Source organism: Primulina huaijiensis, chromosome 6 (assembly GCF_012295235.1).
Source record: "Primulina huaijiensis isolate GDHJ02 chromosome 6, ASM1229523v2, whole genome shotgun sequence".
In the NCBI taxonomy this organism is placed as follows: Eukaryota; Viridiplantae; Streptophyta; class Magnoliopsida; order Lamiales; family Gesneriaceae; genus Primulina; species Primulina huaijiensis.
In genome coordinates this window covers 19261829-19278955 of record NC_133311.1, presented here as the reverse complement: position 1 = coordinate 19278955, position 17127 = coordinate 19261829, and the positions used below count along the sequence as shown (strand labels likewise).

At 35.0% G+C, this 17127-nt stretch overlaps 1 protein-coding gene across 3 annotated transcripts in view; it reads left to right on the top strand.

The window, feature by feature from the left end:
- The first annotated feature begins 446 nt into the window (after positions 1 to 446).
- The window catches only part of LOC140977982 (protein unc-13 homolog), a 20652-nt gene continuing 3971 nt past the window's right edge, over positions 447 to 17127 (top strand). The window contains exons 1-20 of one of the 3 annotated variants that reach the window (XM_073442684.1): positions 447 to 755; positions 1360 to 1424; positions 2948 to 3215; positions 4140 to 4206; positions 4427 to 4577; positions 5514 to 5681; positions 6405 to 6497; positions 6590 to 6799; positions 6877 to 6978; positions 7341 to 7571; positions 7678 to 7758; positions 8202 to 8552; positions 8642 to 8800; positions 9825 to 9917; positions 10208 to 10279; positions 12144 to 12261; positions 13364 to 13533; positions 14293 to 14377; positions 14698 to 14835; positions 16075 to 16181. In XM_073442684.1, coding sequence (XP_073298785.1) covers positions 575 to 755; positions 1360 to 1424; positions 2948 to 3215; positions 4140 to 4206; positions 4427 to 4577; positions 5514 to 5681; positions 6405 to 6497; positions 6590 to 6799; positions 6877 to 6978; positions 7341 to 7571; positions 7678 to 7758; positions 8202 to 8552; positions 8642 to 8800; positions 9825 to 9917; positions 10208 to 10279; positions 12144 to 12261; positions 13364 to 13533; positions 14293 to 14377; positions 14698 to 14835; positions 16075 to 16181 — 2910 coding nt within the window. In that variant the 5' untranslated portion in view covers positions 447 to 574. Of the gene's footprint in view, positions 756 to 1359; positions 1425 to 2938; positions 3216 to 4139; positions 4207 to 4426; positions 4578 to 5513; positions 5682 to 6404; positions 6498 to 6589; positions 6800 to 6876; positions 6979 to 7340; positions 7572 to 7677; positions 7759 to 8201; positions 8553 to 8641; positions 8801 to 9824; positions 9918 to 10207; positions 10280 to 12143; positions 12262 to 13363; positions 13534 to 14292; positions 14378 to 14697; positions 14836 to 16074; positions 16182 to 17127 lie in introns of all 3 variants that reach the window. The other 2 variants (XM_073442685.1, XM_073442683.1) reach the window with 2 other exon arrangements.

Genomic DNA, 17127 nt, shown 5'->3' with positions numbered 1-17127 from the left:
AGTTTTTTTAAAAGTTTATTTATCGAGTATTAAAATCGCTGAAAAAATAAAATGATAATTATAATATTACTAAGGTTAAAAATGTAACTGCTTAAAATTACTAAAATGAAACAGCTATAGAGTTAAAGAAAGGTCATTTGAGGTTGAATGAACTTCAAATAAATCAGTCAATACTTGATACTCATTAAAATGAATAAGATGATTTTGCAATTAAAATAAAGTATCGAACTTACCAAAATTTTGTTTCTAAGAGACTTAGACTTAATATATAACAATTGATATATATAATATAAATACTCTTTTATTCAAATTGAAATGTTAGGCATATCATTATTTCAAGAAATTAAAATGTCAGATTTTAAATTCAAAAATTTGAAAATATTTGGGCCAAGAAGCCCGGCCCAAAAATAAAATCGCAAAAAGTTTGAGAAAGAAACGAGACAGTCTTGTTCTTGGCTTTCTCGTCGTCAACTTTTTCGCGCTTCTCGTAGCTCTCTCCTCACTCATTTTTCTCCCTTTGTTAATGCCCTGGAGCTCTTTCCTGTCTTATTTTACGCGTTGATTTCAGCTTTCCATGGAATTTTCGAATCCCACGTTGCGCAAGTACCGTGATGATCGACGGAGGCTTCTTGAATTTGTGCTATCATCTGGCCTGATCAAGGAAATCCGAACTCCGGCGGGCCCCACCACCTCCTTCTCCAGCATTAATTTTGATTCTATCAGCACTGATTATGTGCTTGAGTGCATTAATTCGGGTATTTGTGTGTTTTTTTCTCCAGAAATGTGAAGACTTTTTTTCTTTAACCAAGAAATGAATTTCTACTAGTTTCTTGTACAGTAGGTGCTTTAACTGGAATGTGAAATTGGGTTTAACAAGTCTATGTATACAGTTTCTTAAAGAGATATTTTTGAAAACTTTGGTCACCATTCCATTTCTGTTAATAATACTGGGTTTCTTCTTTCTCGAAGATGTTATTACTATTTCTTTTACTTCACTCATAATTTATTCTGAAAAATGGGTTAAGTAACACAGAGTTTACTCTTGAGTAGTATTATTTTTAATGATGAATAATTTAAAATAATTTAATGGGCTAAAAAATGCTGGGTTTACTCTTCTTGAGCATTAATTCATGTACTTTTTTGTTAGACGCGACAATTTTTTGAGATGATGGGCCAGTTTAACCGCTGCTAACTTACTCGAAGAGTGTTCGGATTCTGTATGTGCATGCTTAAACCTGTGTTTAAATGGTATCTTCATATTTGGGCATGAATTTATTTGTTAAATTATTTACTAATTCATTTCTTCAGTATTTCTTTTGCTCTCGGTGTAATGGAATGGTAAATACTATGATTGATTAGGTGGCGTGCTTGATGTTTCTCAAGCAAGGAAGAGATATTATGATGAGTCTTCACAACCAATAACGGTAGGAAGTGTTCTTCTTTTTTTGGGTGCATTTTATGATGTGGAACATAGACATTTTTTTTTCATTTGGTTTGTTAAATTCTATTTCCTACTCTTTCTTTCCTCCTCATTAGACATTACGCATGAATACAGTCCTTATTGTGTTTTTTTAGAAGCTGAATCGTGAAATTTTTGGCATACCATGTATCGAACATTTTCTGCATCTAAAGAGTTCAAGTCATAGTTTTAATCTTTAAATCCTGTCATATGTTGGTTGTGTGAAAGGTAGTTTGTACCTTGTTGAGAGATGTTAAATGTGCAAGGAAATATTATAAGAAACTTGCTGCAGAAAGGTGTCTGTACACATTTTAGTAAAATTTGTTGGTCACTTATTATTGATCACAGACGACGTTCATTTTTTGTATCACTGGCGAAAACACATGATATATGGCATAAGATCATGAACAGTACTAGTAAAATGAACAATACTAGTAAAGAACATGTGTGTTGCACGGGGGTGCACGTTGAATATCTTTTTTATACTTCTTGAAGTATGATATAGAGATAATTTCTTGATTTTTCATACATGCACATGAAAAATTTAGGTGGTTGTCTCCCCAGGTGAAGATTGCTCACTTGTTTAGTTATGAAGGGGGGAAAATCATGTATCAGACTGGACGATACACTCGATCTTCCTTAGTATTAACTTGAAAAATTGAATTTTCTGGTCGCTAATTTAGTTCAAATTGTAGTTGTATTAATACCAAGTGAACAATTACAGTTTAAGGTAATAATGTTGAGATATGCTATTTTTGAAGGAATAGCAACCCGGTGGATTCAATTTGTGCCAATTTCAATCTGATTTTTTAGTACTTAACTGATCTAATGTTCCCACGTACTGAATTAGGTGAATCCTTTTGTTATTGAAGAAAAATCTTTTGATGGAACATGTTGAGAGTTTTACCATAGCTTTTTTTGTCTGAAAAAATATTTCAAACTAAATCTCATTTAAGTTGTCTTTAACTATTTTCCCACTTGAGAAGCGCAGCCCAGTAATTTGAAAGCTTCATACAAAAGTAGGAAATCAGTAGACACTGAAATTTCTTTTCTTTCCCGAGAAAGAAAATTTTACATCATTTGAAGTCAAGGTGTGAAAGGAAAGAGGGAATTCTTTTACCCCTTAAAACTAGACCGGCCGAAGGCGTTCACTTGGTCGAAAGTTCTTTATCCAGAACTATGAGAGCTCTCTATACCTCTCGTTTGTTTGCGAAGCTATTGCCATGCACTCTGCAAATGCAATTATCGCTCTTCAGACAATTTTATTGATTTTACTACTACACAAAGTTTCAAATATGAAACTGTGCTTCTGAAACGCATACCTCAGTGCATTGAACTTTTTTTAATTCAGAAAGCAGTCTATCATTTGCTGTTCTTGAAATTTTGTGCATTAACTTTGATGTTCTTTTTGGTTTGAATTAGTCTTATTTGAGTTTCTTCCTTTGTTAAATTTTTGAGGAAAAAAATCAATTCTAGTAGTTTCTGCAGATGCATTTACGATCTGGAGATGTTTATTACCTTCATTCGGATCCAAACTCAATGGGATCTCCACCTTTTCGTATGCCCCCGCCAATGCCTATGAACCATGCAGATTTTGTTGAATTAAGCAAGTCTGAAACTAATTATCCAGCTGGAAAAAAATCACCTCCGTTATTCCAGGAAACTAGGAAGAACTGCCAAGTAACTACAGTTCCAGATTTAAATTGTATGGGTAACACTACTGTTCTTTCAGCAGTTTTACCAACTCTAAAGACAGGTATACACATTCCTTATCTGATATTATTATTATTATTATTATTCGTCATGGTATAATTTGATAGTTTGATGAGAAAGATTCTTTTTCCCCATATTAATGGAATTCATTATATACCCTGACATGCGAGTGCCTTATATTCAGTACCATATATCTATAAAATTGATTTTAAAACACGTAATAAAGAATATATGATCGAAATTGATCTACTTGTATACACGTAAAGTGCTAGGCATAATCTCTATTGTATAATTAATTATGATTACATCCAATTACACGCTGTTGATAAATGATCGAAATTGATCTACTTGTATACACTTAAAGTGCTCAAGTCATGATATATATGTGCAATTTTTTTTATATGTTTTCATATATGACACCTACATCACGTGAAACATCTGATTTTAAAATCTTTTATGAGTTTCCCGAGCTCCAAAACAAGAATTTTTTTGAGTATATGTAGCACACTCTTTGGCCTGGTTTTGAAAAGTTGCTTCTTTGAGTCTCTGTATAATAGAATTATAGTCTAAATAATGGAAAAACCATAGATATCAAATTTTCGAATAACAGAACTTTATATTCCCGATTATTTTACGGTGTTGTTCCCAAAAAAAAAAGCGCGATTGATGAATTGTGTAAAATAATATTTCTTATCCAAGAACCAAATAATATAATACTAGTTCTGTTCCTCATTCAGTCTATCGGAATTATTATATGGATAAAACTAATTTGTAGACTTCTTATTGACTAACTTGTCATTGTGTTATAAACTGGTTATATCCAGTCGACTGGCCGAATAACCGTCGTTTGCTGAAACCCTCTTAGATGAAAGGTCTATTGTTTCTTTAGCTTATTAATATTTCTAGTGATCTTTTATTATGTTTCAATTTTTGAGCAAACTGATACATAGGTTTAGGTTTTCTGAAGGATTTTCGGATGATGACTTGCGGGAATCTGCTTATGAAGTGTTTCTCGCATGTATGATGTTCTCTCGGTAATCTTCTTCCACTCTCTCTCTCTCTCTCTCTGTCACCCCCCTCCCCATCTTCTGCTATTGTGTTTTAATAATTTCAGATAACTTTGTTTGTCATATGTCGTATTAAATCGATAAGATCTTTCAATCGTTCCGGTCTACTACTCCAGCTAAGTGTTAATTTTAGGGTAATCTTCTTATGAATTATGTCCCTTGTTCTCTTTTCCTTTTGGATACCTAGGGTTGAAATTTATTCAAATGAGGCAAAAAAGAGAGAAAGAAGTGCTAGATTTCTGGGTGGCTTGAAGAATCGAAGAGAGAAACGACATGTAGAGCATGAATCTCCGGATAGAAATTTGAAGATCCATGAAACTATTCGCATGCAAATGCAGGCAGGTTATGCAGTGCATTATTTACAAATTTTTAAATTTATTTATCATATATTTCAGATGAATATCTTTGATGTATTGAGCTGATTGCGCGTCCTATGCTTTACAGCATGGTTCTTATATACCTTATACAAGGAGGATAAAATTTGATTATAATGCTTTACTTAAATTTTGTGACATGACTAAAGTGGGAAGACCAATATGTAAATGTAGAACGATCAAAGTTTCATGTGAGATTTTTTACAAGTTTATTATAGCATTTTTATTGTAAGAAAACCTAATGTTTTGCTCTATGATAAACAGTTTCGTACGCATATAGTACAGGAAGCACTTTGTCGTCCTTGTATGTCATCTAAGATTCTTAATCATATCACCAAGAGATCCTTGAATGGAAGCTTTTTATTTACCCAAGCCATCTCTTATTGGCCCCTTCAGAGATACATGGGGAACTGATAAGTTTGTTACTGGATTTCTCCTGCCTGAATACTATTTTATAGTTGAACCTAAAGTATGCCTGGACGTCCTTTGACCAAATCCTGTTTAGCCTAGTAAAAACTTGAAAAAGTAACAAGGCTCGTACCTACTCTTAAATTGCATGCTTGGGAACATGTCATCAAGCATCTTGTTTTATTGTATCTATTGAGACATGGGTCGCTATACAATCAAATCTTTAATTCCTTTTCCAGAAATTTCATTCATTGACGGAAGTAAAAGAATGAAATACCATTTCCTTGTTTGAGTCGGTATTACCAATTTGCAGACCTTTTAACATCCTAATTTTTCGACTTAATATTTTTGTTGTGTCTATTGTTATTCCTATTTTGTGTGCTTTGCAACTTACTAGTTAAAATCTATTTGCTTGACATGGGCTCTTATATTAGGTAAATGTAATGTCCTATTGCCACGCCAAAAAGTAACTTAAACCATCTTCTGCACTAGATCTCAGAGGCAACGGATACACTCATTAGGCGTAGGTTGACACAGTTTGCTTCCGGTAAACCTTGTGGAGATATTGATGTTCCACAACTGTCGTTGGCGCTTTTGACTGGAATCTTAAGAACTGATTTTCCAAGTGAGAAATCGTACATCCACTGGAAGAACAGACAAGTAATTTTCTTGTTATCATAAATATTATCTTATCTTCTTGCAGTATTTTCTCTTGCTACTAAAATTTAATCACCTGTTTCTAATTGACTGGTGTAAGCATGATCTTTTAGTTAAGTACAATTACTATACTTTTATGCTAATGATTCATGTTTGTTGCCTGGCAATGAATCTTCCCTTTTGAATTTTTCTTAAGCTTGAGAATTTAGGTTCTCAATCTTAGTTAAATCATGGGTTGGTTACATTCGAGTATGGATCTGATTCTGCTGGATTCATTTTCTTATGAGCTATAAGCTGTACGATGAAATGTTTTGCGGAGTTGAAAATGAGCCCGTTGACAGTAAAGGATAGACTATCTTTAAGATATAGGAGATAGGAGATCAAGACAGTACAATGTGTTATTGACAAGGGTCTGCATAGTGCAACTCTGATTCCGCTGTCAGAGAGATGATACATGTACCTTGTCTTCACTTGATGGATGATTGTCATGAAAGGAAATTATGTTTAAGTTGATATTTGTCTTTTCAGATGTGTGTGTTTCCATATGTATGTTTGTCTATATTTAAGCAAAGGTGTAAGATATTTCATTGCAGTTTATCTCATATATATGCTCAATCTATTATAATATCTCATCATCCTTTCCATATGTTATCTGCGGCTTCTAATCAGAATTTCCTTGTGATTGAGATTTTTGTTTAGTTCTAACTCGAAACACATTTAAAATAGGCAAATGTTCTTGAAGAACTACTTTCTTCTGATCATAATAAGAACAGGAAACAGATGATTGGAGCTTCACTAACAAAAATTAGAAATCCAGAGGTATTTCTATCTTATGATTTCCTTTTCCTTTCCTTATTTTTCAATAGTGTCGTCAGTTTTCCACTTTTACAATTTTCATCTTTTCTTCTTAGGAATGGGATCTTAAGATGTCTCCATCAGAACGGAGTGACTTTCTCTTAGTTATTCGTCAAGTTGCATTGGCATTGACATCCATGCCTGGGCGTTTTGGTATTGAAGGGGAGACATATTATTGGACAACTGGTTATCATTTAAATATCAGACTCTATGAGAAGATTCTCTGCAGTGTATTTGACATCCTGGAAGACAGCCAAATAATAGAGGTTCAGCAATTTCTTTTATTATTTATTCCAAAAAAAAGGTGTGCTGATGATTTTATTTGAGATTTTTTCTATATCAGGAATCAGAGGAAATTTTAGAGTTGACAAAGTTGACTTGGTCAATGTTGGGCATCACTCAAAAACTGCATCATGCATTGTTTGCATGGGTGCTTTTTCAACAGGTATTCACAGTGTGAAGTAGCTTTATCTATAATCATATGTCAGCTACTTTCTTACACATGCAATTGTTCAAGGAGGCGCCAGATTTTTATGGGCTGCCTGAGAGCAATTTTTTACATTAGATTGGAAGCTTGTTTTTGGCATTGTTCTATAGAACTGATTTTAGTTTTATAGCGTTGTACTGCAGGGCATCCTCATATTTGAGATTTGTGTGCTTTGATTTCATGTCATTTTTTAATGTATTTTCATGTGATTTTACTTCACTGATTTATTGTTTCTTTCTTGATTCTTTAAGTTTTAGTCATCATGTCATTGTAGTCTAAAATGCTGACAAAACTTCTCTTGCATTTCTTCTTAATGGAAGTTCGTTGCAACTGAAGACATGGCACTGTTGGACTATGCACTTTGTGAAGTTGATAAAGTTTTATCTGCTGAAATGTGTGATGACAGAGAAGTGGCTTACACAAATAGTTTGACAAGCTCTACTTTCAGTAACGGGCATGAAATGAGATTGAGTTTGATGCAATCCATCTTTCTATCAATTAGCTCATGGTGTGACAGTAAATTGCAGGATTATCATCTGCATTTTAGTAAGGTTGTCTACAATTTGTAACTTAAAGCGGCAAATATTTGTTTTCACATCTTGTGGTGTTGTGGTGATTTGCGAAGATAATTTACTGAAAGGGTCCTTTAATATGCAGAAAAAACTATTTTTTGAGAGGGTGGTAACCATGGCGTTATCTGCAGGCAATGAAGATTTCGTTCCGCATATAAGTTCTGAGGTAGCAATTTTGCATTGGTCCATTTTGAATTTTTTTCCTTATGGGTTAGCAGTATACTTTGTCTGATGTTGGTTAGTGAGAGTTTAAATTGTGTCCGGTCTGATGTTGGTTAGTGAAAGTTAAATTGTGCCAGGTCATCATTTTTGGGACCCATTGGTTTCAGATCACCATCTTCTTTGTACTTTTTGGATGGTTTCTACAATTTTATTTTGAGTAGCAATTCGCTAAGGGTACTGTATTCTTCTTTTGAATACTCGAAAATTTATCTGCAGTTGACCAATTTTTTCCAATGCTTGCAATTTATTTTGGGATCACCATCTTTTTTGTAGTTTCTGGATGGTTTCTACAATTTTGCTTTGAGTAGCTATTTCTAAGATTACTGTATCCTTCTATCAAATTCTAGAAAATTTATCTGCAGTTAACCAATTTTTTTTCAATGCTAGCAGTTTACAGGGGTTGGCACTTCTAGTGTGCTTGTTACTGGAAAGATCAGAGGATATGTTGAGAAGTCTTTGGATGCTGCATGCAGGAGAGTAAGCTTCGTGTTGTACTTATCCATTATTAACTTCTGTGATTGTAATCATAACAAAGTGGATTTGTGGTCACAGGTTACTTGTTCTCCTTCTTCTGAGTATATAAAAGATACGATTCATCCACTGGTTACACTTGCAAATGAGTTAAACCTCATTGTTGAGGAGGATCTCTCTATATTTTCCCCAGTTCTAAGTCAATGGTATCGTGAATGTGCTATGATCTCAGCCAAAAAGTTGCACCAGTTTTATGGTGAAAGACTGGTCTGATTTTATTAATTATTATACGCCTTCTCTTTATGTTTTCGGTTGCAATTATGCATTGACCTGAGTTCTATTTTCTTTCTCTGCAGAAACCATTTCTCCGGGATGTAACATGCCTTACCATGGATGTAAGGAAGGTGCTTTCTGCTGCTGTGGCATTGGAGGCTTGTCTTATTAAACTCCATACTTCTGTTTGTAAAGAAACTAAGTCACCCTCTGCCAACGGACCAGCATTTGACTATTTTCCGGTCTGTGTCTTTGATTAGGGACTGACAATGATAATAATACACTATATTATTGTTTGCACGGATTGTTAGTGGTTGCTATAGTTACTCTTGCCTAAGAGCAAGAATAATCAGTTCTGGTTTGCTATTTTGTATTTTTGAAAAAAATTGCTCTGTCAAAAATCCAATATGATTGCACAAATCGATTGGTTTATTTTCGTTTGCACTGCCTTGTTTCCAAATTGGGTGCACTAACCTGCAATTTTTTAGTGTTAGTAATTGATGATGTTGATAAAGGTAGGGAGATGTATTTTTCTAGTTCTGTTGTTTCTGGTTTTTAGGCTTGGATGAGTATCGCCTTGTTTTGGTGCGTGGATGGTGCCTACATAATGAGTATATGCATAGCAACCGCCCTTACCTGGAATGAGATGGATTGTTTGCTAGATCAGAAGAGTGGGAACTTCACTTCCCCATCTCCCTTGGTCAATACGTGTTTACTCCATGATTCTGGCAGACATTTAATCTTTTCTGTTCTTTCTAATCGGTTTTTGTTAATAATTGAACATTAAATATAGTTCTTTTGTATTCTGATACTATATTCCATCAGCTTAATTAATTGGCTGCTTTATGATATAATAAGATCCTCAGCATCTGTTTCTAGTATGAATGCTAACTACATAGTATCTCTTCTGGGGAGTGTGATGCTAAATATTTCCCACAAAAAGGTTTTTAGCTGGAAACTGATAGACCATGGGACATCCACTTGAGTTTTAAAAAACACACCTTCTTTACCGAGTATCTACCTTCCTGAAAAAAATTATCACAAGTAAAAGAATTAGCTGCAATGTAGTCTGAGTACCACTTATTTTAGCTACCATATTTAACATGTTCAAAATTTGAGAATTTTTGGTGCTACAATTTCCCATGCAAAGATGCTGAGGAACTTAAAAAATTTGGGATCATGACATTTATCTCTTCACATTTCTTTGTACCTGCTAATTGGCAAATGATGATATGATCTCTGGTCATTCTTCTTTCTTCCTCCCAGATTGCTGAAATTTCTGGGCCAATCATTCTTGACTGGATAGTTGCGCAACATGAAAGAATCCTGGAATGGACTGCACGTGCTTTTGAGCTTGAGGTCTGTCTCATTTTTATTTTGGATGTTGCCTGCAACTTATCTTTGCCATGATATGGTAAAATAAATGGAATACATGGTAATATGTTAGGAGTTATAATGGGGTACTGCAATCTGTTGCATGATATTTTTGAAATGTTCATGGTATTTTTGTGGAGCTCTTTGATCATCTTGATCTCGTGATGAGCTGTTGTGCTACTCAATTGTTGTTGGCGATCCTTTGATTTCTGCTGGGGATGTGAAAATTGAATAAATGATCTAAGATTAATTGCTTATGTCTTGTGTGCGTTCAGGACTGGGAACCTTTGTCATTACAGCAAAAGCAAGCAGCTTCAGCAATTGAAGTGTTTAGGATCATAGAAGAGGTATCTTTATTGTCATATGTGTTCTATACTTTGAGCATCATGCATGATGTGGGTGATGAATATAATACAACCTGCTTATTTTGAGTCCACTGCAAATAATTGCATTATAGTGGAGAAACCTTCAACTAGCTCAAGTATTTTTACTAATTAACTGTAAGAAATCTGGACAATTGTCAAACAAGATTTTCAAGGCATCATATTCTATTACTATTAACTTGATCTTCAGTAAGAGGTTGAGATTTTTGTTTTGGTGTAATTGTAAACAGCCGTAATCAGTTTAGACATTAGGCAGTAATAACTGGTTGGTACGGACCTTTTTAAAAGGTCACTCGAGTGGCTTCCGTTTTTCGTCACTCGAGGTCTAGCTTTCCCTTGGATTACTTTGCATCCTTCCTGCTTTCATGATGAAACTTAAATGCTGCATGAGAAAAAGGCATTGCAGTTGCTGGGAATAATAATCATTTAAAAATCTTAAATAAAAGGATGGGTTCTACAAAAGCTATGTATGGTCTTTGGTTCGACACAACTGTCTTTGGCAGATTACACTCACCACAATTTCATATTTTGCGTAACTCCAGTATTCTAGTATTACTTTGCTCTGTTCAGCAAGTGTCCTATATTATATTCAATGAAAGCTTTCACGCTTGAGCTACATCGCTTTTGTGCGTGTTAAATTATGTTTCAACATACCTGTCTCATGATTATATTAAAGATCTTAGATTTGAAATTTGTTGCTTCTTTTTTCTTAGTTTACAATATGAAGTATTTACTATCATGTGTACTATGTGTTTCTAGTGAAAATCATATAAATCACGTGTGAGTTTTTTTTTCGATCTGTTTTTTGGATTTTTGCTTATTTCTATCCTGCTGTGTTTTCTGCATTTCCCTACCTCAGAACTGAAACTGACCCCCTCTCATCTTAACTCCAAATCACCTCCCATCTTCTGTTTTAAAATATGTACTTTTCTCTAGTGCTTGTACCATCACTATTTAGTATTTATTGGAGGCTATGAATTTCTGTCCGAATTTGCAACTGTCTTTTTCTAAACAGCCCTCAATTTAATTGTCCAAGAGGCCAATCCATATCCTAATGTACAGCTAGAAACCTGGCATCCCAAATATGTACTTTATTTGGTTCTACAATTGTTATGTGACTTACATAATCTTTATTTCAAAAGAGGAACTCCTGTAGGAATTAGAAGCTCTCATAAAAAATGATGAGATGTTGAATGCTGCAGAAGAAGGCACTCTAAGATAATCAGAGATCATGTGAACATCCTCGACGAGCATACAGATGTGTTATGAAATTCGGGATAACTTCTGTTACTTTCTGCTTTATATGTGCTTTATTCCTGCACTACCCTGCAATGCACCAATAAAACTTACTGTAGTTACAAAATCTTAATTTTCACGTATTTTCTTATATCATTACCATCCACAAAGGTCTTAAGTCATTATCAATAGCTCAGAGACCTGCTTTTCCACAAAATCTAATGAACAGCATTCCTTCATTCTAATCATAACCTAAGTACTAACTAGCCAGATCAACCTTGTTCTTTATGGAAAAGAGAAATTTTCTTTCACAAAGTATGGTTAGCAAGAGCTTGCAATCTGATGTCCATTTTGGTTGAACTTGTGGGATGCATTTGTGCGTGAATTACTTAGACATTGTTCTACTATTTTTCTTCTTAGTGGCCAAAAAGATTTATCAGATGTGGATAAGATTTGTTTACAGGCTCTTGTTTCTTGGCAATGAGGTTTTTACTATCTTCTTAGCTAATATATGTCTTGCTATTAGTGACATTGTGCTTTAGAATTTTCTTACTATTGTTTGGGAGATATTATACCAAAGTTTTGCTTGCAGACCGTGGATCAATTTTTTGAGTTTAGCCTTCCAATGGACATCATACATTTGCAAGCTCTATTGTCCATAATTTTCCACAGCTTGGATGCCTATTTGTCAAAAATGTCCATCCAGTTAGGTAAGTCGCAGCTTGATATTTGCTTCCTTTTGAGGGCTACTATAGGTCTGTTTGTACCCTGGTAACTAGCTTGTTGTTGAGTTCTTTTATGCAAATTATATGATCGGTTTAAATTTATCCCAAGTTTTCTGATGAAAAGGAAAGTAGAAACTTCTTTGGCGATAAGCCTGAAAGCATAATACCATCCATGGATTCTTTGTTTTTTTTTACCCAGGATCTATCAGACTAAGAATATGAGCCATTGATTTATTGGAATTGTTGAACTGAAGGTCGTCGAAATAATTTGAGGACCACTATGAAGTCTATTATAACATCTGTTTATGCCATGTGTAGTGTGGAGGTCATTGACCCGGTCGTCAAACTGAATATGATGTGTCTCCAGATAGAGTTGACCGGTGTGGGCTGCCAAATGCTGCATGTTTTATATCAATTAGATGATGAGATAAGACCCCAAAGTTACTTCAAAACTATCGCAGGATTTTCATAATGTTTTTTGAGTGTACCATCACTGGAATTGTACAAGTTTTTCCTATTTTTGCCCTTGCAGCGTTTTTAGGCAGGAATGATACTGTTTTTGCGTGCTGCGTTGTTGAGCCAGATAACCCTCTGCTTTTTTTCTTTTTTCTCTCTTTTTTTTTGTCATTTTTTACTTGCCTGAAGAATATATTATCAGGACATAGCTCTTGGATGTTAGGTGTGTCTTGGAATATCTTTTGACTGAATCTAAAATTGGTTTGGGTTGCTTTAGTGAAAAGATGAATTGATTTTCTTCAGAAGATTGTTTATTCCAAATGTGCTAAAACTATTTAGAACCTTTACAACAACCTGCTGGCTTGGGCGAATGTTGACTATCACCGACCTTTCGTTTTTAAGAAGTCAAACTTGCATATTTTATTGTCACAACGTAAGAGTAAATTCCCATAGAAGTACTTATTCGTACTTTATTGTCATATGAATGGATAAAATCTTTTTCATTTGTGCTTACTTATACTTGAAAGTAGTTTATGTACTTTTGAATACGCATGGTAATTTCTTTTTTACACTCTGATTCCGGATGCTAGAAGGAGTGTGATGACAATCAGCTTTCATTTCGCTAGTGCAGTTGAGAAGAAATTTTTTTATCCTTCTACCACTTTGACACGCTACAAGGAAGCGGCATTTCCTATTGTCAAGAAAAAGGTTGTAGAGCATTCGATTCTAGATGATGAAGTACATAGACAGTTGGATATATTGGCAACTTCCAAGCTATGCATCAGATTGAACACTTATCGAGTGAGTGTACATTTATTTGTTCGCAAACATTGTACATCCAAGTATACATGACAATATCACTTTATGATCTAGTTGAAAAGGATAATACTTTAGCTACTTGTGATCACTCTGACAATGTGTATGGATCCAATAGTTGTGTCAAGTGTTGCTCTACTGAGTATCAATATTCTAAGTTGTACCTCATTTAATATTCTACTATTTTGAGAATCTATCACAGATCTTTTATATTTATTTTGAGCTTTATAGTGAGGGATAGGTCCGTGTAGACAGAAGTTGATCCGCAATAGTAGATTCAAAGAAAATCTTTCAATTAGCACTCATTGAACCAACTGAAATGATGGGTATATCTGGATGGAAAACTAAAGTTCTCTGGATTTTTTTTAAAAGTATATTCTTCTAAATTTACAACACATGCACATCATTTTCTTGTATCAAATCTTAATTTTGAAACACAGGAATCATCATAAGGTTAGTGGTGATCGTAGGGCAACTTTTACTGAGGTAGAATCACCCTTTTAAGAGTTGGACCTTTGGCTTTCAGAAATGATCCTTGTTCCTTCAAGTTGATATTTGTTACCTGAACCCAAAAACCTGACATGAGCAAGAAGTTCGTGGTGATATTCTTTGACTTAGAGATGAATCACAGACTCAGAAAAGTAGACGGTCCAGAATACCAAAACGTTATTGAAATTTATACACTTTATTTGCAAGATTTCCAATTCACTAAGTTCCTCAGATGCCTTTTTAAATTTTTTGCAGTATATTCAGAAACAGATCACAGTACTTGAAGATGGCATTAGGAAGTCGTGGGAAGCTATCACACCATGCCGTGTATATGGATGCTGTAAGTTCTTATGTATTGCCAGCATATGATGCGAATATACTGCTGTTACTCTTGCTTAACATGTGGGGTCATTTCCTGACCTTTCACGCCAAGCAAATGCAGTAAACTCCATGCCTGAAATCATGGCCTGCCTACATTTCACTTATCAGGACCTCTACTGATGCTGAAATTCTTTTTTATGCCTGGAATTTGTTATTATCCTTGATCCCACATCACTACTGAACTTCCAAAACTTATAAAAAAATTGGATGAATTATGATCCATGACATTCTGTGTCAGTTTAACTTGACTTTGATTCATGCTTCATCCACTTTTTTCAGCCGCAGAGATGACCCCTGGGAGTTTGGGGACTTCTGTTGATTTGAATGATGAATCAGTTACGGAGCTTTTTGTTGCCACCCTGGATTGCATCAGGGATTCGGCTGGTCATGCTATTAAAAGGACTTGTGACTTCCTTGGTAAGTCAGTGAATTATTCACTATTTACGGTCCATTCTACCAGCTTCGTTATCTCTTGCTGATGAAAGATAACAACTTTTTGTTTCTTTTTAAGTAATATTTGGCATTCTATGGTTAAATAAAACATCTTACATATGTTCTCTTAGACATGCTCTGATGGAAAAGCTTACAAGCATTCAATGTTTCTATTCTTTATACAGCCGGAAGCCTGTAAAGATTAATAAAATAAACATACACAGATGTTCCCAAATTCTTATGCTTTCTCATTCTAGAGAAAGAGATTAAGGTCCTCACAGGGGAGACCACATTGTTCTGCTTTAAGAAATAGGACGAGTTGTTGCTCCAGCAAGTCTAATCATGATTTGACTTTTACGGGCTTAGAAGTCGGATGTGCTTCTTTTCTTTTGTTTTTTGGGGGTTGGGGGGGAGGGGGTGTCACAAACAATCACCACTCCTTTCGATGGTGGCCGGCACGATGTGTCTTGGCGTGTGTTTTGCTTTTAGTTTGGCTTACTCTCATACTCTTATCAATCCCCATCACCTGACCCCTGAATATTGTTTTTCCAAATGAAGTCTGCCTGTGGAAGTAAGTTCCACCTTCGCTTGTTTGTTAAGCTATCATCCGGTACAGCTTAAATCACAATCCACAAGTGAAAACAGTAGCCATTACGATGTATAATACCTCTGGCAACAAAGTTACAGTCAATAAACAGTATGGAAGATTAAAAGACAATGACCTTTCCTTCAACAAAAAATTGCCCTTGGAATTGAAAATATCCCTGATAGCAAATCTACTCGCGAAATCATTTTTCTGATGATAATAATTAATTCCTCCCCTTATGTTATTCACCCCACGTGCAATGTGTTTTATCTCTCCTCTTTCAAGATTTTCATAGTGTAAACGATTAATATAGGAGGTTTTGAATTGTTTGGACTATATTCTATAGCATTTTTATGATCCATCCCTTTAGAACTTCCTTAGTCCAAGCCCATAACTATATCTTACATGGTCAAACTCTCTAGCATATTATTATGATGATTGATTTACCTTATTGCACAGGTTTTAGCATTTTTAGCTTGTAAAACATGTTCTTTGGCATTCAAATTTGATCTCAATGATTGAATTTTTACAAAATAATATCATGACATTGGTTTGGAGGTTTTCCAATTGTTAAACATTACATGATTACTCTTATAATTAAACCTAAGCAACTTGCCTATGTTTTATTGGATGTCCAGGAGCCAAAATTGTTTTCTGGGATATGAGGGATTCTTTTCTGTTTAATTTGTATCATGGTGGTGTTGAAGGCAACCGCTTGGATGATTTACTTCCTCAATTTGATAGTGTAAGATATTGAGCCGTCTATTTTCTCCTGCATTATCCTATTTTCTCCTGCATTATCCTTTTCTTTGCTGACACTTTCATGATCATGTGAATGTGTGTGGGGCCCTTAGCTCCTAATCGTTATTACAATGCAATTTGATTAGGGTTAATTAATTACAGCGGAAAACAAGTTTAAAATTTCTTTACAATGAGCCCAAAATATGCTATTTGAATACTAAAAATAGTATTTCATCTCACATCATAAAACATGCTCCCACATAATTAAAACAACTCATACAACAACAAATCATATCCTCGGGACATACCCCGGTATATATAGATACATAACATATATACTGGGAAAGACCACGAAACCTCAACTCAAACTGTGACTCCCTCCAGAAGTACCATCTCCGGTCTCCTGATATCCTGGAGTACCTGTCATTGTCCACATACAAAGACAACAACATCCCCGTCTGGGGTGAGCAAAGCTCAGTCTGAAGCAACCACAATATATACCACAGATATCTAAACAATGATATATGATATGCAATGCATGTATGTCGTGGAGGTATCAGGTCAAATGCCCATCCACTGAGCACATGTCAGAATCAATCGACTCGCTATCAAATCAATGCTCGAGCTGGCACACCGGCCTCAATCAGGGATAATCGTATGATAGCGTCGACAAAGCGCCATCAAATCCCAAATCTCAATCAAATCATCGGGGCCACTAATGTCTATGCTTTAAGGGTCATGTAATACCAAACATAGCATCGTGTTCACAAACCCCAGAATCAAATCAAATCATATCAGGGTATCCAAGGATCATAGCTCAACGTGCATGTCATGTATGCCACATAAACTCAACAAATAAGGCATATAGACATGTAATCTCAATCCAATCAATCAAACATATATCATATAATACAGATACCTGTCGTATGTTACCCGGTCGCAACATACCT